The sequence below is a fragment of the Neomonachus schauinslandi genome, chromosome 2, assembly GCF_002201575.2.
Source record: "Neomonachus schauinslandi chromosome 2, ASM220157v2, whole genome shotgun sequence".
NCBI classification, from domain to species: domain Eukaryota; kingdom Metazoa; phylum Chordata; class Mammalia; order Carnivora; family Phocidae; genus Neomonachus; species Neomonachus schauinslandi.
The window spans coordinates 51,307,703-51,330,712 of NC_058404.1; the positions used below are offsets into that span (position 1 = coordinate 51,307,703).

Sequence of the window (23,010 nt, forward strand, 5' to 3'; positions counted from 1 at the left end):
AAGGTAGTAAGGTTACATTGGTTGCATCTAATACATTTCTCTGGGTAGTAGCTGCATCCATTTGAAGTCATTAACATACAGAAACATGCATCATAAGAGTTCCACAGTTAGGGACAGAGAGGCAAAGTAGAGCATTGATCTATAATCCCATTTAGGGGACTGGTCCTCGTGCAGGTGAGCAGTGCCAGGGCCAGTGTGGACACTTATCCAGAGGAAGGCTAAATAAGTGGTAGAAAAATTCAGCACAAAGAATCCTCTGATCTGTATGTATTTATTAATGTCCGATCATGGCCCTAGTCCTGGGGGATGACAGAGGAGAGCCATTGTCATGGCTCGCCTTCTCAAGGAGTTCACTTGTGTATGGAAAAACTAAGTAAGTGCTCAAAAACCGTCAGGACTCAAGTGTTACAAGGTGTGGGATTGGTCCCAAGTGAAGAAGAATCTGGGGCGGCGGGGCTGGGTCAGTGCTGTTTGGAAGAGAAACACCATTTTCTGAGTAACCCCCATGGTAATTGCTAGATCCTACCTGCCACATACATCATCTCTTTTCATCACAGTGACCTGGTGAGGGACCCCAGGGAACCTGACCGAGTCACGAAGTCCAGATCTGAGCATAGCAGATCCCATAGGATTCCACTGACTGTGCTTTTCCACCTACTTCATGCCTCTTCTCCAGGTCCTGTACTCCAGGAGGCTTCCTGGATGAAGCAGCACCTAATGGGACCTTGAAAGTAGGGGAGGGCTTTGATTACAGATGGCTGGAGGGAGGGCACTGCAGGCTGGGGGACTAGAGCAGCTAGGGGTGGAGTTGGGGATAAGAACTGTCTAGCTCAGGGAGAGTGTGGGGAAATGAGATTGGGGATAACTCCAAATATGGAGAGGCCTGGTGGCCGGGAAGGACTCCTGTGGGCGCCAGGGCAGAGGACAGTTGTGGGAGAAGGAACTGGGAGTGGAGTGCATTGACCAAATTCTCAGTTATCTCAGTTGCTTATGAGCTCTGAGACTCCAAGCAAGTTATTCCATCTCTTTAAGCCTTGGCTTTCTTATCATTCAAACGGACATAATAATATTAATCTTGCTAATTGCACAGGGAAGGTGGCTGTGAAGCTAAAATGAATTTGTGGATCCAGAAGCACTTTGCAGATACAAAGTGCTATGTCCAAATTCAGGGACGTTGTCGTTATATTGGGTTGAGCAGGGGAGCTTGGGGGAAGGGCCGGCTAAAAGGCGTTTCCAGTGACGGGCGTGATAGCAGGTCTGTGGCAGAGAAGAGCTCCCTGCCTCTTTGCCCATCCTTTTTGAATTCTTGCTTTTGCTTATGACCATGGCCGTGCCCTGGCTGCCCTCCCCCTCTTCTTCCGTGAAGCACCCCTGACTTCTGTCCATACAGCCTTTTCCTTTCTCATGGATCTGATGTCTTTTTTTTTTTTTTTAAAGATTTTATTTATTTATTTGACAGAGAGAGACATAGTGAGAGCAGGAACACAAGCAGGGGGAGTGAGAGAGGGAGAAGCAGGCTTCCCGCGGAGCAGGGAGCCCGATATGGGACTCGATCCCAGGACCCTGGGATCATGACCTGAGCTGAAGGCAGACGCTTAATGACTGAGCCACCCAGGTGCCCATGGATCTGATGTCTTGATAAGGAGGGTGCCCACTCACAAGCCCACCTTACTTACGCTGCCCTCTCATTGTCTGTCTGGGAGCCATGTTGTGCTGGGCTCAAGTCCAATTTCTGCCACTTAATATCTGTATGACTTCGGGTTCCTTTACCTCTTTGTAGCTCAGTTTCCTCCTCCAGGAAATGGAAATGATATTACTTACCTCTGGGTTTTTGTGAGTGTTAACTTCATCAACACATATCAAGAGTTCCGGTTTGTTGGTGCCCTGTGTGCTTAGATGTTTGCTCAAATAAACACTTAGGATGTTCATTATGCTTCAGTTTATTTTTTAACAGAGGTTGATATCCTTCCTCCTTTCCTCTGTGCTCTCCTTCCCCTCTCTCCTCCCCACCCTTCCCTCCCCACCCATCCTTTCCTGCCTGTCTGCCTTCCTTCCTTAAGGCCTGTGGGACTCCCATGCACCTCCTGATAATGAAGACAGCAAGTACTGGGATTCAGAAGAGTGGAGGTTGAGGGCTGGCTGCTTAGGCCGTGCCCTGGGCTCAAGATGAGTGGTTTTCACACTTTCATTACTATTAAGAATCACCTGGGGAATCTTGTAAAAATACGGATTCCCAGGACCCACCCCCCCCAAATTATGAGATAAGAGTGATAGTAGTAACAATAACAATACTAACCATACTATTACGAATAAAGCTAATATTAGGTGGGCTTTCATGTATGGGATGAGCCAGACTACTCTCAGCACTTCCTGTGGATTATCAAACTAATCCTCACAACAGTCCTTGAGGTTACTATTATGAATATCCCCATTTCACAGATGAGGAAACTAAAGCTTAGAGAGGAAGGAGCTTGGCAAGGTCACACCGCTGGTGAGTGACCAGGAGGCAAGCCAAGAATGCCAGCTGGGCCCAAACGCACTGCTGCATGCTTCCTCGGCCTGAGTGGGGCCCGGCAGTCTGGGTGTAGACAGGCAGGCACCCTGTTGACTGAGATGTGTGGCCCGTGGCTGGATCATGACATGGGGAGGGGAGCAAGCAGGCCTGGAGGTCTCTCCTTGCCTTGCAGATAAAGCAGAAGCCCTGCTCGCAGCAGGGGGTGCCCATGCGGCTAGCGTGTCTGCCAGGGGACAGGTTGGGGGCCCCTTCCCTAACCCTCCCCGCAGTGGCAGCGAAGAGCCCCAGGAGCCCTGACACTGGGAGTGGGAGCCCTGTGGCTTCCTTTCTCCGGCTCAGAGGGCAGGGGCTCTGCTCTCACTCCCAGGCTTTTCCTCACACACTGGGACCTGGGAATCCACACAAAGCGTGCCAGTCTGGGCTGCCTGGCTTGCCTCCGGAACCCCTCTTGGTCAGGTGAGATGTCACCGCCAGGAGCTCCTCCCAGGCTCAAGCTGACCTTGGCATGGGTGGTCCTGCTCCTTCTCCTTGTGGAAATCCCTCTGCGTCAGATTTGCCCACCCTGTTGGGGCGGAGCCACCATTTCTACTGAGAATTTGGAATCTAACTCTCAACCCCAGCTCGCTTGCTTATCACGCTAGCTGTGTGATTCTGACCACTCCTGACTGCCGCCTGCTGGCCTGTGGTCATTTGGCTTTGACCTGAGAGAGGTGGCCTCACATATTGTGAAGCCTGCAGGCCAGGGGGCGGTGGGGGGCCTTCCGCTCTGCACTGTCTCCTGAATACCATTGACTCTGTCGGATAAAGGTTCTTGTCCAAAAGACATTGTCGGCAGCTATAATACCACAGTAGGAAACAGCGTGTCCAGGGAGGCGAGGTTCCTACCTGCTTCCAGAGGCTTGCTTCTTTTTACCTGAATTAAGAACTTTCTCATTGAACCCCTGTCTTTTTTTAGTTCTGATTCTACAGTGAATCACACGTGATTCATCACAGTCCATCAAAAGAGTGAGAATCAGGGTCCTTGCCTGGTGTGGACGAAAGCCTGACTACAGTACCCACCGGGGCTGGAATGTGTCAGCTGGGACCTCACCTCAGCCCCTGCGTCAGTACCTGCAGACACTTAACTGATATTTCTAGAATGAACGCATGAATAAAATCAGAATTAGATGCTCGCAGAAGTAAAATTTAGTTTGATGAGTTGGAAGCTTCCTTATATCGTGTGTTTTCTCTTGGAATTTAGTCCTTATGGGGAAGGCGTCCCTGTTCAGGAAACACAAAGGGGAAATAACCATAGAAGCCTCATATTTACGTACAGAGAGCTTTACTCTTCCCCAGAACTTTCCCACATATGACCTCATTTAATCTTGATGACTCTTCCAGCAGACGTTATTTTTAGTTCCATCCAGAAAAGTAGGAGACTCAAGATCACAGTCAAAAAAGTGTCAAACTACTTGTTAGAACTGTGGCTTAAGTTACTTCTTGTGACTTTAATTTCAGACTTTTCCCGTTACATCCCAGCTGAGTAGAGAATAATTATAATACAACGTTTGATCATGAGGCATAGAGCATTAGATAGACTGATATCCTCTGTGTCAGGCACTGTTCTAATTCCACATTTTGCAGATGAGGGAACTGAGGCACAGAGTGGTTAAGTAGAATAAAGGGCCTTCAAAAATGAGCATGGGCCTCTTGCGGAAGACCTGGCTCCTATGCCAGGGAGCTCTGATTTGAACCACCCTTCTTTTCTCTCCCTGGTCCCGCCAAGGTCACGTGCTCGCCAAGTGGCAGAGCCAGCATGGCGGCCCATGCAGTCTGACTCCTGAGTGGGTGCTGCTCACCAGCACACAGCACTGCCCCCTGCTACGCTCCCCTGCACTCCCCTGCATCTCGCCAGCTTCCCAGCTCTCTCCTGTTCTCATCTACTGGGGAGGCCACCTTCCTGCTCTCTCTTTCCTTCTTACCAGCCTGACAGTAGCGAAAACTCATTGCCCTAACCTGGAAGAGTTGAAGATAACATTTTCCCTATGGGATGGAAAGCTGTGACATAGGACTTTCAAGATAGGCTAATTTATTTTGGGGTTCTCCTTGAAAATGCCTGGTTCCACAGATGACTTGGCTCCCACAAAGCTCTAGATGACTCTGGAGTGCCTGATTTTTCAGCGCCCAGGACACTCCTTTATATCTCTTCTGGGATATTTTGTCTTACAAGGAATGGACTGCCCATAACCTACCCCTCTGCATCCACTCACCTTTCTTTGGGGTCACGGGGTTAAGGCCACACTGGGAAATGCTCAGAGAAGACATTTGTCCTTTTCATTTCCTTTCAAGATTTTTTTGAACAACAGTGTTAAAAGAGTGTTAAAACACCTCTAACGCTGCTGCTCATTGTTAACAAGCACGTTTGCACATCACATCTATCATGCTATTTGCACGATGTTACATGAAGAAACAGCTCAAAGTATTTTTAAGATATAGCCTTTTATCTCTGGAAGCACCAGAAAGTATTTGCAGATTGGTCTCGGGAATCAAATTAGCCTAGCACATTGGTGAGTTCCTGGAGGCCTGGGCATTTCTTTAAGTGGTTCCTAGCCCCTTAATCCTTTTGATCATTTGCACTGTGTATTTTTACACAGACTCTTGTACTTTGGAGAAATAAAATAAAGAAACTTAAAGGTGAGTTTGACGAGGGCTTCTCCCCACTGTTTGTCAATGCAGATGGATGTTGAATTTTAATGGTAGTAGTTTCTTTTAAACAACCAAGCTTCTTTAAACCTCTCCACAAATAATGTCAGTGCCCAGATTATGTCTGAAAATGTTTGCGGAAATCTTTCCTGACCCCATATTGTTACCACAAAAGAAGAGCCTAATCCGGGAAAATAGTTTTGACAGCCTGGATGTCAATTACCCCACAGCTGTGATTTCTCATCTGGGCCACTGCCTATGTGACATTTGCTGTCACTTGGTGGCTTCAGGGATCTTCGATCAGGAGGCTGCACTGTGGTCATAGAATGAGATCTTCACTGGTTGACTCTTCACTAGATCCTGCTACTTACTGGTTGTTAGATATTGTGTGAGAAAACCTGTGGAGAGGACTTAGCTGCCTCATCTTTAAAAGGGGGGCTGCACTTCTCTTGTAAAATGGTTGTGAGAGATATTTGTATGCCCGTGTTTATAGTAGCGTTATTCACAGTAGCCAAAAGGTGGAAGCAACCCAAATGTCCACTGACAGATGAATGGATACACCCAATGTGGTCTGTCCACACACTGGAATATTACTCAGCCTAAAAAGGAAGGAAATTCTGACACACACGCTATAACGGGTGAACCCTGAGAACGTTATGCTGAGTGAAAAACACTGTATGATTTCACTTTTATGAGGTACCCAGAGTGGTCAAATTCACAGAGACGGAAGTAGAATGGTGGTCGCCTGGGGTTGAGGGTAGGAGAGAAATGAGGACTTTGTGTTTGATGGATACAGTTTCAGTTTTGCAAGATGAAAATGTTCTGGAGATGAATGGTGGTGATATGTACTTAATGCCACCGAACCGTATGCTTAAAAGATGGTTAAGATGGTACATTTTGTTATGTGTGTTTTCCACAGTAGAAAAAAGTTGGGAAAAAATTTGCTGTGAGCGTTAAAGAACATCAAGTAAGTAAAGTGGTTGCCATTTTGTCAGACTTCAGTGAATGGTAACAGTTTTCACTAGGGTTAGGACATTGCATTTTAATGGTTACATGATACTTCATCATGTGGCTATCCCATACTTGGTTTCCTTTTTTATTTGACTTTTGGATTTCTTATAGTACTCCACTATTGTAGTAATGATGGAGTGAAATTTTTTTTTTTTTTTCGCACGTACATATCTTTTCCATTATTTGGGGTTGTATCTTTGAGGTAGATTTTCTGGGTCACTTAGTGAAGGCAAGTTAATTTTCATCTTTGTGGCTCTTGGAAAGGGCATGGTTAGTTATGCTGTCACCAGCCAAGTAAGAGTGCCAGTGTTACAGTCTCCTCATTAGCACTAGATACATTTTTAAGTGGTTTTACAAAATGTAATAAGAGATGGTATGTTCATGTTTCAATATGCCTTTATTTGCTTTTATCACTAGAAATGTTGGGCACTTTTCAATCTTGATTTACATTTATTTCTTCCTATGTGCACTGCCTGTTTACATCTTTTACCTAGATTTCTAATGTGGTTTCTATGCTTTTCTTCCCAAATACATTTGTCATGCTTGTTACATATTGTTGCTATTGTAATATTTAGAGAGTTTAATTCTTATGTTGTTAAATCATTCATTCAAACATTTCAAAATACAAAATAATAAGATTTTAAAGTGGGCTCAAAAGTGGTTTTACAATAACATGATTTTTATATTTAGTGTATCTTCCTCCCCTAGTTCTCCCATAATTCTTTTCATATCTGTGAGTATAAAATCTGTTTATTTGCTTCCTTCCATGACTGTAATCTTTGAATTAAAATTATATAAAATGACCAGTTCATTTAAAATATGAATAACCCAATATAAAAAGGGTATTACAAAACTTAGAGCAAATAAATTAAAATTAATAAACATGACATTTTTTTTTTACCTTACTAATAACTAAACTCATTGAAAATAAAATGATAGGACACTATTGTCCCGCTATAAATTGGTAAAAGTTAAAAACATTATAATAGTGACTGAGACTGGCCCTGAAATGTGCTGCCAATGGGGAGAGAAAATTGGGTCAACTTTACTGAATAGCAGCTAAGCACTAGATAGAAAGAAACTTAAAAATGTTTGTAAGCATTGATTTAGAAATCCCACTTATGTAACTGTGGCTTGAGGCAGTCTTGGAAATGTGGAAAGATATTTACACTGATAGATAAAAATAGGATTCAGTGTAAAACCCCAATGACAGGGGATGATTGAATAATAGTACAACCATCTTTGGAGTGTTATATAGTCATTGTAAGTGGCATTTCCTAAAAATTCCAGTGATATGGGAAAATACAACATGCTGGTAAGTGGAAAAAAAGCATGATGCCATGATTACAATAAAGCAAATTGTGCATGGTGTGTGTGTGTGTGTGTGTGTGTGTATGAACACACATGCACTCGTGTGTATCTGGTGCATATCCAGAAAGTGATGTGTAAAACATATTGAATGTACTTACCGTATGTGGTCAGAATATAATATGTGATTTTTATTTTCTTTTTTATACTTCTGTACATTTTTTAAGGTTCATATTGTTTGCAAATTATTATTTCTACAATCAGAAATTAAATATCAAAAAGAGATGAAAGATAATGAATAGATTTTTTTTTTCTTTTCTGGATTCATGTTCACTTTGCTTTCTTTGCTTTGTTTATTGGACAGACTCCTGGACAAAAAAACCCAGAAGGTTTTTAGGTTATGGTTCAGAAATTCACTAGCTCCATTTGACCTTGGGCAAATGTAACTTCTAAGTATCTCAGTTTTCCAATCAGTAAAATCATTGTGAGAATTAAAGTGAGATCACCACCTACGGGCAAACGCTATTGCAAACTAAGGTGAAGTTCAAGGGATTCCCAAACTACTGTGAGGTCTGATCATTTAGGACTCACAGAACTCACTGAGAACAGTTACCCTCAGAGGTACAGTTTATCACAGGGAGAGGATACAAATCAAAATCAGCCAACCGGAGAGACACATAGGGCAGAGTTTGGAAGGGTTCCAGTGCCAAGTTCCTGTGTTGTCTCCCATGCAGTCAGGATGTGTTACCCTCCTGGCATCCATCTGTGACAACACGCAAAGAGTATTGTCAACCAGGAAGCTCCCACGTGCTTTGATGTTCAGAGTTATTATTGGGGCTTCATTACATAGGCATGATTGATGGGATTGCCCACCTGGTTGAACTCAGTCTTCAGGTCAGCTGATTCTGTATTACCCAAAGCCCCCAGTCTCAGCACATGGTTGGTGTGTCTGGCGTAGCCAGCCCTGATCCTAACACTGTTGGGTGTGGCCATCTGGACCCTAAGATTCCAAGGGGCCAGCTTCCACCCTAAGACTGTTGCTGTGGCCGGCCTGCCTTAAAGAAGGACATTCCTATAAGGTGTGACACAGATTACCTTCCAGAGACCAAGGCAGGGATCTCTTTGGGCAAAGCTAAATTCTTTACCACACATAAGGTGACCAGAAAGAGATGGAAAACAAATTTAAATAGAGAGATGATATGTATGGAGGGTTCTATTATTTACTGTATTCTAACACTGTAAAATAAGGAAGGGCATGAATCCTGTCGGTACAAGGGCTACTACAAACACCCACTTCCCTGATCTACAGAACCTCGGGGACCACCTGTGAGAATGGGCATGCTAACGGAGAGACCATCACTGAGGTCGTTGTTTACCACAGAGATGAATTAGGCTGAGAAAATACTTGCCACCCCGCTGGCTATGTGAACCCGACCCCTTGCCCCCGTGTTAACGGCACAGCGAATATGTCCCTCCGTTAACAAATTGATCTGATGTGGACGAGATATAAGCCTGTTTGTTACAGTTTCCCGCTCTGGCACCATGTCACCCCGTGGTGCAGCTGCGCCTACTGCATAGAGCAGGAAGTGATGATACAAATAAATTGGCTCGTTCCCCTCACCGAGTTTCAAACCTTGAGCGCTATGTCAGATTAGATCCATAAGGTTTCATAAGGGTGAGATCAAAAAAAAAAAAAAAAAAGAAAAAAGAAAAAAGAAAGAAAGAAAGAAAACCCGGGTTTGTTTTCTCGTGAAATTCAAGAAGAAAATTAGAGCACAATGATGAGAAGTCATCATCCTCAGGAAGCTTGCCAGAGGACAACTGTATGCTTTTATGGGGACAGAGCCAGCGACAGACTTGCTATGAGATCGTTAGCTAACGTACAGTTAGACTCCCACCCTTCCTGCGGAGGGAAGGATGTTAGCCCTTGTCTGGTGGTTCTTTGGAAACAGATCACTTGTAGTAAATTGCTGGTGTCAGTAAATTTTTGTTGTACGTTCTGTTTCTTTCAAGGAAAAACTGGCCACGCAGAAGTAGTCCGAGTGGTGTACCAGCCAGAACGCATCAGCTTTGAGGAACTGCTCAAGGTCTTCTGGGAGAATCATGACCCGACCCAAGGTAGATGAGTGAGCCAGTATTTAATTATCTTACTAATTACAGCTGGGATAATTAGTGTTTGAGCTGCATGGAAGAGATGAACCTTGAAATCACACAGGAGCTCAAGAATATGATTGCAGACATTTATTGACGGAGGAGAGGAGGGGCTGGGGAGCAAGCGGGGGAGAGAATAAAGGCGCAGCCACAGTCTGCGCTCCTCCCCCCTTTACAGCTGTCAGGGGTGGGAAAATTCCCACAGAGAAAGACGCCAGACAATAGAGATTCGTTCACCTTTGATTATTGCATTATTCCTCCTTAATGCAGTCTTTTGTCTACAAAATTAAAGTGTCTTTCTAGCAGCTCCAAAGTTTTCTTGATTTATGGTTCCTTTATTTCCCTGAATTTAGCCTTTCTCATCTTTTGACGTTATCAGGCTTTTTTTTGGTTTTTTTTTTTAATGTCTCCGGGTGATTAAAAAAGAAAAAAAGAAGAACGTAAAGGTAAAATGCAGTATTGAGTGGGTCCACAATGCTTGAGTTATTTAAATATTTCATTTGTCTTCTTTAGAATTTGTTATATGGCGATATTAATATATTTGGGCTATAAACGATGGTGGCCGGAAATTTTATCTAAAGGCACACGCAAGCGACATTCCCTGTTGGCAAATATCATTTGTAATATTCAATAATGAAGCAATTTCCAGATTTCATCCTAACAGCCCTACAAGCACTGCCTTGCCAATATGATGATCTGATATTATGAGGCTTATGAACTGAGAAGTCCTATATAATAGATGTGATTTTCACAAACCCTGTTCATTTAGCAATCAGTCTGTTTAACAAAAATATTTTCCCTTTGGTGTCAGGTTTTTGTGTAGCAGGTATGCTGTGTTGGCTGTTTCTGAAGAAGGGATGTGTTTTTCCAAATGTGCATTGTGCTTTGTGGTGGAATTTTAATTTGACCGACCCCGGCAGCACAGGGGGGTGGGTCTTGAGTTCTGGTTCTAAGTACCACCCAGTGCCTGGGTGATTTGCTAGAGGGCAAAGGTCAGAGCTAAGGCAAGAGTAGCAAAATGATAAATGAGCCAGGGTAATGCAGGTACAGGATCCAGGCAAATCCATCAGGGTGGGTGAAGGCTTAGGAAGGAGGCCAGGAGCCGGCTTTCCTGTTTTGATATGGGGGGATGAGTTTCGAGCAGGAGAGTGATGAGGTATGGGGCAGGGGAGGTAGAGGACTGGTAGGGTAAGAATACTATAATCAGAAGGTTCAGATTCACCCTGGTTTGGACTTCTGGACCTGGCCTATCATATGTGAAAGGCGGGCCTAACAAACTTAGGGTTGGCTCAGCAGGAAGCTCTGACAGTGAGCATCATAAATAAGAGTGATGATGGCTAAGAGCTCATGCTGGTGAGCCTTTAGATCCAGGTGGATAGGCATTTGGCTCTCAAAGCCTAAGGTCAGGGCGGGATGCTTATAGCTTCAAAGTTCTCAGTGGGGACACACATTAGGAGCCCAAGGCAGCCTGAAGTCATGTAGGAATCCGGCTCCCCACAGGCCCACAAGGTTGGGTATGTGGCCTTTAGCTTGGCCAACCATAGTGTCATGTCCTGATATAATCACCCTATGCCTAGCCCTGGCAAAATTTCAAAAAGGGTGAAGTCTGTCATGCACTTCTCTCTCCTTCCTTCTCTTAACTTCTTACCTATTTTATCACATCTTTACCAGCACACCTCAGTTAACAATGTCATTAGTACTGGACCCTGAGTCTTAGGGGGAGTTCTACTTTTTAAAAGAACCTTAAAAAAACCTCTTTTCTCCCCCATCCCATGTATCAAATTTGTCTCCACTGTGCCTCAGTCCTCTTTGAAATTCTTGGTTTATTGTGTGTATTATTTGCTAATAACAAAGTACTACAGATTGGGCAGCTTAAACAACGAAAGTTATTTTCTCACAGTTCAGGAGGCTAGAAGTCTGAGATGAAGGCCTTGGCACGATTGGATTTTTCTGAGGCTCTCCTTGGCTTGTACATGTCCACGTTCTCCCTGGGTCCTCACATGGTCTTTCCTCTATGTGTACCTTTGTCCTAATCTCCTCTTCCTATAAAAACACCAGCCATATGGGATTAGAGCCCACCCAAATGACCTGATTTAATTTTAATCTTTAAAGACTCTATCTCCAAATAAGATTATATTCTGAGGTACTAAAGATTAGAGCTTCAACATATGAATTTGGGGAAGATACAGTGTAGCCCATAACACTGCCCAGTAAAGTAATAGCGTGGTATACTATTCTTCCAGAGGTATTTTGATTCTAACAGAGTTCATAGACTCAGAGACTAGAAGAGACTTTAGAGATCATCTGGTTAATCTTCAGCTTCAATTCTATAAGCCAAAAGATGAAATTGCTACTGATGGGGTTCACGGACAATAGGATTTGATTGCTGAGTGACATATTTTTTACACTGATATTTTAGACAGATTTTGCATGTAGGGGGAGAGTTTTTCAACCCTTGCATATGTCTGTTTCTACTTAGAATAGTGCTTGATGCAGTATACACATTCACAGATATTAAATCACAGGATAGCTGATCTTCCCACATTATTACCAAGATTATTTTGTTGGAGAGTTTAGTGTAATGGGCTATGGAAAAATATTTTTCTGCATTCCAGAGTTTCCCACGACACTTCTGGAAATAGGGTGAAATGAGTAATCACATGACCCACGCCTGGCCAATCACATTATCTTTTCCTGTTGGCAACAGTGTTTGATTCAAGGAATGGGCATGTGACCCAAGCAGGACCATTTGGAGTCCTTCCCTGGGACTGTCATGGGAGAGAAAAAGGTGTTCTCCCTTTTCTAGGGCTGCCAAGGTGGAGGTGCTCTGTGTGTGGAAAGAGCTTGTCCACAGGAGAAGCAAGGGAGGAAGATGAGCAGAGACACTGAGAAACAAGAGATGGGAAGAAAGAATCTTCAGAAGACTGAGGTCCTCTCAGTTATGAGAACTCCTAGGTACCTACCCTTCTCCTTCATCTTTTTTAACTTAAGCTAGTTTGTTGGGTTTCTATTACTTGCAACAACAACAAAAATCCTTGCTAACCCACTCATTCAACTGAATCATTATGCTTATTAAATCACACATATTATTACACATATTATTATATGTGTTTATTAGTTAACCATGTTCATTTGGCTCTACAAATCAGAGGTCTAAAGCTATTTGGTTAATAATTTTATCCCTGACTCAGACATGGAGTGGAGGACACTAAAGATTGTTTCCTCAAGACCTGTTGGTGGTTTGAGTAGGGGGTTCCTTGGTAATTCAGAATTCAGAATTGGGGCTTGAGATTTGGGATATATGGCCTGAATACATATCAGATCATCTCAGTATTTCTAAACTACTATGAAAGACAGTCATTAATGACACTGATCTTGTGTCTCCTCTGCTTGCCAGACACTGTGTTAGGTGGTGCTGAATCACCAAGTTGTCTGTAAAAAGCAGCAGTATCCAGCCTCCTAATGCACAGAGAAAGTATATTTCTATAGGGAGAAAAATAGTTTAATCCAAATGTACTGAGATCAAATGAGCATTCAGATAAATGTGTATAAGACATTTACTAACTAACCTGAAATCATTAAAACAAGTATATGTTAACACTGGAACTTCAGAAGCAAAATCACAAATTCAGAAGAACTCCAGGGCCAATGAATTTAATATTCCCAGGGAACTCTGAAGGTCCAAAACATGTAGTCACATGTAAATTTTCTGAGGTAAGAATTTGAAGCCTACTCCCTGAAGGATGGGCATGAAGCTGGAGGGAGCTGGGATGCAGTTGAACTTGGCCATCGGACCACAGCTTCTAAATTCTCTACTTGAAGTCACATGGTGACTCTTGTCACTTTTCTTAGTGTTCAGTGGCCCAGAAAAGAGAACCACCCATTAGAACAGGTGAAGGAAGTAGAGGCGTGTAAGACTGACTGGTCTTACTCAGAGAGTGGACATTTCAGAAGACAACAGCATGTTGGATTTGATGGAGACTCTCATCTGTGAAGCAATAGCCCACTCTAGATTGTTGTCAGAAGTGAAGAGTGATTCTTTTTTTTTTTTTTAAGATTTTTTATTTATTTGACAGAGAGAGACACAGCAAGAGAGGGAACACAAGTGGGGGGACGGTGGGAGAGGGAGAAGCAGGCTTCCCGCGGAGCAGGGAGCCCGATGCGGGGCTCGATCCCAGGACCCTGGGATCGTGACCTGAGCCGAAGGCAGACGCTTAACAACTGAGCCACTCAGGTGCCCCGTGAAGAGTGATTCTTAAAACTGCGTAAGGGATACTCTTGCCTATGCCAGAGTTGCTGATAAACAAAAAGACAAAACTTGAATAAGTTTGAGAAGTCATTGACCTTTGATGTGAAGATTTGCCCAGGAAACACATGATTCTCAACAGAAATATGGCTCAAGAACAATGTATTTTAATTAGAATGTTGAAAGACTTTACTACTTTGTTTATAGAGTCATTAAACATTTGAAGGGGTCACTTAATTTTTTAGTTATGATTTACTTTGTTTGGTGCAAGAAGCAATATCTTAGAATGATATTTGCAAATGTGGGGACTCTTGCTAATGTTGAGGATTTACTGTGGAAGAAACAGCAAGAATTTCAGCTTAAAGTCCCATTTCAGTTGAATTAGATCTTCATGGCATAGACTAGGCAGAGAAGATCCTGCATGCCCTTGACTGCCGCAAGGTACTGTAGCAGCTCTCATGGTATCTGCCCTATTGGCAAGGCAAAAATTCCCCTGATCTGCCATTTGGAAGGGAGCAAAGCTGGTAAGAGAACTATGAGAAAGTGTAGCTTTTAAAGATACTATTTTAAAGGGGTGCCTGGGTGGCTCAGTCGTTAGACGTCTGCCTTCGGCTCAGGTCATGATCCCAGGGTCCTAGGATCGAGCCCTGCATCGGGCTCCCTGCTCGGCAGGAAGCCTGCTTCTCCCTCTCCCACTCCCCTGCTTGTGTTCCAGCTCTACTTTCTCTCTCTCTGTCAAATAAATAAATAAAATCTTAAAAAAAAAAAGATACTATTTTAAAGATATTTCACAGCCAATAGGCAGTGAGTCCTGAGACAGTTCTACCCAATGGATTAGCTTCAGGTGAAGTAACAGACCTAACAGCAACATTATAGATTTGGACAGTAATGACTAGTTTTTTCTCTTAATTTACCAATTACCACAAAACCTCTATTTTGCCGAAGCATTCAGATACCACCGTTTAAGCTAATATGACCTGTCAGACTCATGGGACAAATATGACTCCTCCAGGCTTCTAAGGATAGATTGGAGCATGCTCATTCCTGACCATGTGGGGTCCAAACTCCCCAGTCTCCAGACAACATGGCAGAGCCTGAGACTTAGGAGATGTGGGTTCTGGGCCCACCTTACCCCTTCCTAACTGCGTGACCTTGGCCAGGACACTTAATCTGAGCCTCTGTTTTCTCATCTGCCAAAAGGGGATAATAATGTCTATACTGACTAGGTCATGGTTTGTCATAAGAATTAAATGAATAATGTGAAAATAACTTGACAATGGTCAAGCATCATGCAAGTGCCAGGCATTGTTGCTATGTCCTTCTCAATACAACAGTACAGTTTCAGTGGACTTACTGAGTTATTTTTATTTCCTTGATTTCTGTGGGAAAATACTTACCCTCTACCTACAAAAGTGTGGGTTTTCTACCCACAAAGTTTCTTTTGTCCTTCCTGTTAGTTGGAAAGATTTCAGCGTTGTTGATGTCATTCTGTGATGGAACGGCTGCTGGGGTGGGTGGGTGGGTGGTGGTGGTTGTGAGGTTGATAGACAGATGGCTCCTTAACTTTGCTGCTGACACAGTCATCCAAAGACCAGAGCAGATCCCAGCCACTCATGCTTGATCTGTATCGCTCTACCTAGCTCCCTCTGTGCTTGAATTACACCATTTCAGTCCTATTCCTACGTGAGGATACAGGGCACAGGCCTGTACCTTGGGCCAAGCCACAAGGACACAAACGCACAATGTTGAGAGATTGCAGCTTTGTCTCACTTGATCCCACAAGTCTGACTTCTCAACCTGTTTTATTCTCCTCAACCCTGGGAGAAGGGAGAGCAACATTTTTAAAGCACCTCTTCTGGGCCAGTCTTAGGGATAGACACTTTAAATTTATAATTTCATTTAATCCTTACCACAACCTTATGAAGGGGGATTCATTGTAACCCCATTGACAGAAGAGAAGAAATAAGGTTCCAGAAGATAGATAGTCTTGCTTGATGTTGATGGCAGTAATTGGACCCAGCTCTGTCTAAAGCTCCCCTGCACCAGAGGGCCCAAACTTCCGACTAGGAGGACCTCTTCTAAGCACCAATGATTTTATGGATCCCCCATGTGATATAGTTGTGTTCTTAGTAACCTTTTTAAAGCAAATATATTAAGATGCCACTATGAATTTAATTATACTTTAAATTGATGCTTATTTTATTAACCACCACAATGTCACGTACCTCTGGAAAATGGAAATGCTCACACACATAATACATTCTACAGATTCTAGTCAATGCCTGCTGCACGGTTGGATTTGTGGACCTCTTCTAGTAGCTCCAGGCCTTCTCAGGGGACTTTGGCTACAGGTGGGGGACTCCTCCAATGCATTCCTGAGGGAGCAGTGGCCTTTCTGCAGATGCCTGCTGGCTGAGACTGCTGGTTGACCCCAGTGTCAATTCCCCCGTTTCTGTAGGATTGGCATTTTAACTGAATTTGTAGCCACCAATAAAGACTAAATTTCTCACACTCCTTATGGCCAAGTCTGGCCACATGTCAGAGTTCTGACTACCAGGGCATGAGTACAGGTGATGGTGTGCAACTTCTGGGTTCTGTGCACTTAGAGCAAGGAATGTTCGCTTTCTCTTCCTCCCCTCCCATAAGTTGCCTGTAGAGATGGTGGTGAACCAGCTTGGACCACAGGGATGGGGCCCTCACCCTTATAATGGAGGAGCTACAAGCTAGAAGTTTCCAGAGTTACCATCCCAGGCTGGACTCAGTGCAAGAACTATCTTCTTTAACCTAATGTTATGTGGTTTGGTTAGACTTTTTTTTTTTTTCCCTTTTCTACAACATCTGAACCTATATCCTTCTAAAATAGTCTTCCACTAGAAGCTGGTGATGAACTCCCAGTCACTCTTCCGAAGATCTTAATTAAAATGTTTCCTTAATTAGAGCATCTTTAATCAAATCTGTTAAGAGTATGGACCCTGGGGTTAGAGGAGATGTGGCTTTAACCGGGTCTGCTGTGAACCAGCTGCATGACCCGGGAAAGTTACGGCATCTCGCCGAGTCTCATCTCTTTCTATCTTCACTTGAGTGCCTGGGTCCGAGCTATCATTTTCTCTCATCTGGCTGCTACAGTAGCCTCCTGACTGGCCTGTCTTGCCCTTTCCCAATCCAGTCTCCATAGTGACCTGTTAAAAACACATCACAATGTATAACGATGTATGTCCCTCTCCTGCTTAAAGCACTTTGCTGGTTGCCCATTTTTGGAGGGGGGATAATATACAGACTCTTTACAGTGGCCAGACCGGCCTGGGATTAACTGATTGGCACTCCCTTGTGCAACCTCGGCTCCTGGCCCCCGTGTCTCCCTGACTGCACGCCCTACTTCACTGCACGTCTGCTGCTGTGCCGTCCTTCACTCCATTCCTGGAAGACACAAGCGCTTTCTTGTCCGGGGGCCTGTACCTACTGCTCAGTCTGCCAGCAGCTCTAGGTATGACTGGCTCCTTTCTTTCCTTCAACTTAAAGTGTTGTCTTCAGAGAGGTCTTCCCTGACCCCCCTCCCAACTAAAGTAGTACCCCCAGTCCTCACTCCCAGGTTTCTCTGTCACGGCACTCTTGCCTCCCTAACACTTACCACAAGGTGGAATGATTTGACTGTTCACTTGTTTACTAACAGTCTAGAAAGTAAGCTTCCCATAAAATATTTTGTCTAGAACAAATAAATGAATGAAGGCCTCTGTTTCCCATCTACCAAACAGTTCCTACTGCACAAATGTGTGTTGGGATGTGTGAGGGAATGTAGTCTGTTGTGTGAGACCAGTGTGGAGCAGAGTAAGCAGCCATAGATAATAGCCACTGGGCTCGTCCTGCCTATATAAGAGCCAGTTCAACAACTTTTGTTTTCCTTGCTCCTTCTTGAACCCTAGTATCCCTCCACTTTTTCTCTGTCATCTTCCCCCAGCTCATGTTCTGAATATCTTTGATGTTTTCCTATGCTTGGTTCATACCCTTTATCCTGAATCAACTTCTCAGCACCCCTTTCCCTCCTACACCCACCTTACCCCTCCCATAGTGAGTCCCCAGTTATCCTCAGAAAGCTTTGTCTGACTTTCCCCAGTGGGCCACACTATCTGAGGTGTTAGGTTTCATGGGGCCTCAGGACTACACACCCTGAGACTGCTGCCTTAGCCTTCGGAATCATGAGTAGGGGATTGATGGGGCTCTTCGGCTGATGGTTGGAACTAAAGACTCCTCCCACCCCCCCACGAAGGACTCTCTTCCATTCAGTGCCCTTGGGCCCCACATCTCCCCACCCTGCATGTCCCAGCACACTCACCATGAAGCATTGCTTTAGGTCGGTTGTTCCCAAGAAGCCTCTGAGAATTGGGGGTGGGCTTGGTCTGTTGCATCTTCAGCAGGTTTGCTTCCTAGCCTCTTTCCAGGTGTATGGTAGAGAAGTGAGCCGCCTCACGCTGTCTCCTGGGAAACATTGATTGGAGAGAGAAAAAAAATCTTATTTCCTTCTATTTCTCATCAAGTTGGCAATTACGTGCTGGTGTTCACATATTTGAACTTGCCAAGTTAATATCTGAACTTCGTTGTGCTGACCCTTTTAAGTTAGTTTTTTTTTAAAAATAAGTCACCACTTTTGAAGGACTATCCTTTTTTTAGACCATGTACAAGGAATCTATCATCTGCAAATAATTAGACAGTGGGAATTATATTGTATTGCTAATGAGCAGATGTGCATACTTATAGTGGAGGAACAGCTGCACACATAGAAAATGCAAAAACGACCCAAACTCGGCATTATGAATTCTGAAAGGGATTTCATTCTTTTAAGAATTTCAGAAACAGAAAAAAATGAAACAAAGCATTTAACTGATATTTTTCTTTATTAATTGTTCTTTCAGTGGCACTTTTCCTTGCATAACATTATCATACATGTACATAGTATCATTGCTATTTGCACTTTCAAATCCCTCTCTCATGTAATACTGTAGAGCTTATATTTAACATTTTTCCTTTGCCTTTCTAGTTCTGTAAGGGTTTGGTGCCTCTAAATTGAATGAAAGACTCTTACTGGATGTTTTTTTCTGGGCTGGGCATTGTACTAGGCACTTGAATGCGTGTGATCTCAACCTGTGAGTAGGTGGTTGTACACCCATTTTACAGATGAATAAACAGGCCCAGAGAGGTGAAGTGATTTGTTATAAGCCAGTTATTGTACGTGAAAGAGCTGGGATTTGGACCTAAGGGCTCACTTAATCTAAACCTTGTGTTCTTTCCATTGTATGGTACACAGTTCCACATCATTAAACATTGTTATATGCTTTCAGCCAACAGAAAACCCAACACACTATGACTGAAAACAGCAGCACATTATCCAGTGAGAAGTTTCTGTCCTCATGAGCTCCTCACAATATCCATTACAATTTTATAATCCTGTTAAGCATATGTAAGATGAAGAAGTTCAAAGAGTCTGGCTTTTGAAAACTTGAAGAATTCCACATATTTTAGATAGGAATGGTTAGGTCATTTAAAATTATAGTTATAGTTAAAGCAGTTCCTATAGGGCATCAAAAGGGCATACTATAGGGCATAGTAAAAGCAATTCTGATTTCCTAAAGAAAATTAGAAATTATTGTGAATTGACCAGTAATTAGAATACTATACATCAAGGGTGCCTGGGTGGCTCAGTCAGTTAAACATCTGCCTTCAGCTCAGGTCATGATCCCAGGGGCCTGGGATCGAGCCCCGCATTGGGCTCCCTGCTCAGCAGGGAGCCTGCTTCTCCCTCTCTCTCTGCTGTACTCCCCACCACTTGTGCTCTCTGGCTCTCTCTAGCTCTCTGTCAAATAAATAAATAAAATCTTCAAAAAAAAAAAGAGAATACTACACATCAAAACTTATAGGGCATATTAAAGCAGTTCCTAATATATATATATATTCCATATATATATATATTTAATTTATTTGAGAGAGAGAGAATGAGTACCCTCCTTAATACCCATCACCCATTTAACCCATCCCTCCACCTACCTCTCCTCCAGCAACCCTGAGTTTTTTCTCTATAGTTAAGAGTCTGTTTTATGTTTGCCTCTCTTTTTTTTCCTCTCTGTGTTCATCTGTTTTGTTTCTTAAATTCCACATACGAGTGAAATAATATGGTATTTGTCTTTCTCCGATTGACTTACTTCGTTTACATTCTAGGTCCATCCACGTTGTTGCAAACGGCAAGATTTCATTCTTTTTGATGGCTAAGTAATATTCCATTGTAGATATCTATACCACAACTTCTTTATCCATTCGTCAGTTGATGGACATTTGGGCTCTTTTCATAATTTGGCTATTATTGATAATGACTGCTATAAATATCAGGGTGCACACGTGTGTCTCTTCAAATAAGTATTTTTGTATCCTTTGGTTAAATACCTAGTACTGCAATTGCTGGGTCAGAGGGTAGTTCTATTTTTAACTTTTTGAGGAACCTCCATACTGTTTTCCAGAGTGGCTGCACCAGTTTGCATTCCCACCAACAGTGTAAGAAGGTTCCCCTTTCTCTGTATCCTTGCCCACATCTGTTGTTTCCTGGGTTGTTAATTTTAGCCATTCTGACAGGTGTGAGGTGATATCTCATTGTAGTTTTGATTTGTTGTTTTGATTTTGATCATCATCCCTGATGATGAGTGATGTTGAGCATCTTTTCATATGTCTGTTAGCCATCTGTATGTCTTCTTTGGAAAAATGTCTATTCATGTCTTCTGCCTATTTTTTAGCTGGATTATTTGTTTTGGGGTGTTGAGTTTGATAAGTTCTTTATAGATTTTAGATACTAACCCTTTGTCACATATGTCATTTGCAAATATCTTCTCCCATTCTGAAGGTTGTCTTTTAGTTTTGTTGATTGTTTCCTTCACTGTGCAGAAGCTTTTTATCTTGATGAAGTCATAATAAATGAGAGGTGGTTCAAGATGGTGGCATAGGAAAATCTTGCAGTAACCTCCCATAGACACACCAAATATACAGTTATATATGGAGCAATTCCCTCTTAAAAGAACCTGAGAACTAGCTGAACAGCTACTCCACAATAAAGGATCAAAAGGCCACATCAAGATGTATAGGAAAGGCATAGAGTCTTTCCCCAAACCCCACCTTTGGTGTAGTGACCTGCCATTGAGAGGGGTCTCACAAATATGGAACTCCTCCCTGAGGAGTAAGGGGCTTGTGCCTCACATGAGGCACCCCAAACCTTGGGACCTGCCCTGGAGAGATGAACCACCAAAACTTCTGGCTTTGAAAACTTGTAGGGCTTACATCTAGGAGAACCAGAGGGTTGTAGGGATTGGAGGTTCTGTTCTTAAAGGGCCTGCATGCAACTTACTCACCCTGGGATCCAGTTCAAAAGCAGTAGTTTGAAAAGAGCCTAGACCATATGTAAAAGAGATTGATTTGATAATCTTAAGGTATCTGCCAGAGGGGCAAAAGCCTGTTGGGACTCACTCCAGGGACAGAGGCACTGGTTGATGCCATTTTAGCACTCTCACTCAACCTGCTAGCACTCACCTGCTGAGCTGCTGCTGTGCCCCACCAGAGGTGGTGGGTAAGCACTCTGTGCCCCTGCACTGTTCTGATTGCTCTGCCCCTTCACACCACTCCCTTTGGCACACCTGAGGTGGGGACAGTGGCCCTCCTCCTTGCTGCTGCTGCAACCCTGCCAGATGCAGTGGGCAAACATCCTATGTCCCTAAACTAGCAGGTGCATGCAGCCCACACAGGGGATGCCCATTGAGTATGGGGCTGTCGTGGCCAGAGGGGATTGCTCTTCTGGGTCCCACAGGTCTGAAACAATCACAGAGAAAATTCAAGAAAAAACCAAGAATTAGGGCAATGTTAAATGGTAAGGTTTCACACCCATACAGGGCTACCCCTTCAAGACTTGGAGGGATAACTGTCTCATGTAACACATAGAAACAAACAGAGGGTCAAGCAAAATAAGGAAACAGAGGAATATGTTCCAATGAAAGAACAAGATAAAACCCCAGGAAAAGACCTTAATGAAACAGAGAAAAGTAATAAATACCTAATAAAGCATTTAAAGTAATGGTCATAAAAATGTTAACCAAACTCAGGGGAAGAATGGATGAAAACAGAAAGAACTTCAACAAAGAAATTGAAAATACAAGAAAGTACCAAACAGAAGTCACAGAGCTGAAGTATATAATAACTGATTTTAACAATTCACCAGAGGGTTCAACAGCAGACTAGATGAAGCAGACTAGATGAATCAGTGATCTGGAAGACAGGGCAGTGGAACTCACCCAAACAGAGCAGTGAGAAAAGAAAAAGGAATATTAAAAAGTGAAGATCACCCATTTCCTTACACCACACACAAAAATAGACTCCAAATGGTTGAAAGACCTAAATGTGAGACAGGAGTCCATCAAAATCCTAAAGGAGAACACAGGCAGCAACTTCTTCGACCTCAGCCGCAGCAACTTCTTCCTAGAAACATCACCAAAGGCAAGGGAAGCAAGGGCAAAAATGAACTATTGGGACTTCATCAAGATAAAAACCTTTTGCACAGCAAAAGAAACAGTCAACAAAACCAAAAGACAACCGACAGAATGGGAGAAGATATTTGCAAATGACATATCAGATAAAGGGCTAGTATCCAAAATCTATAAAGAACTTATCAAACTCAACACCCAAAGAACAAATGATCCAGTCAAGAAATGGGCAAAAGACATGAACAGACATTTTTCCAAAGAAGACATCCAAATGGCCAACAGACACATGAAAAAGTGCTCAACATTGCTCGGTATCAGGGAAATCCAAATCAAAACCTCAATGAGATACCACCTCACACCAGTCAGAATGGCTAAAATTAACAAGTCAGGAAACGACAGATGTTGGCAGGGATGCAGAGAAAGGGGAACCCTCTTACACTGTTGGTGAGAATGCAAGCTGGTGCAGCCACTCTGGAAAACAGTATGGAGTTTCCTCAAAAAGTTGAAAATAGAGCTGCTGTACAACCCAGCAATTGCACTACTGGGTATTTACTCCAAAGATACAAATGTAGGGATCCGAAGGGGTACGTGCA

General features: G+C 43.2%; 1 protein-coding gene across 2 annotated transcripts in view; it reads left to right on the top strand.

Moving 5' to 3' along the window:
* The window catches only part of MSRA (methionine sulfoxide reductase A), a 443,442-nt gene that overhangs the window by 273,411 nt on the left and 147,021 nt on the right, over positions 1 to 23,010 (top strand). For both annotated transcript variants that reach the window (XM_044912851.1, XM_021698928.1), the window contains one exon: positions 9,530 to 9,634. In XM_044912851.1, the coding sequence (XP_044768786.1) occupies positions 9,530 to 9,634 (105 nt within the window). The remainder of the gene's footprint in view (positions 1 to 9,529; positions 9,635 to 23,010) is intronic.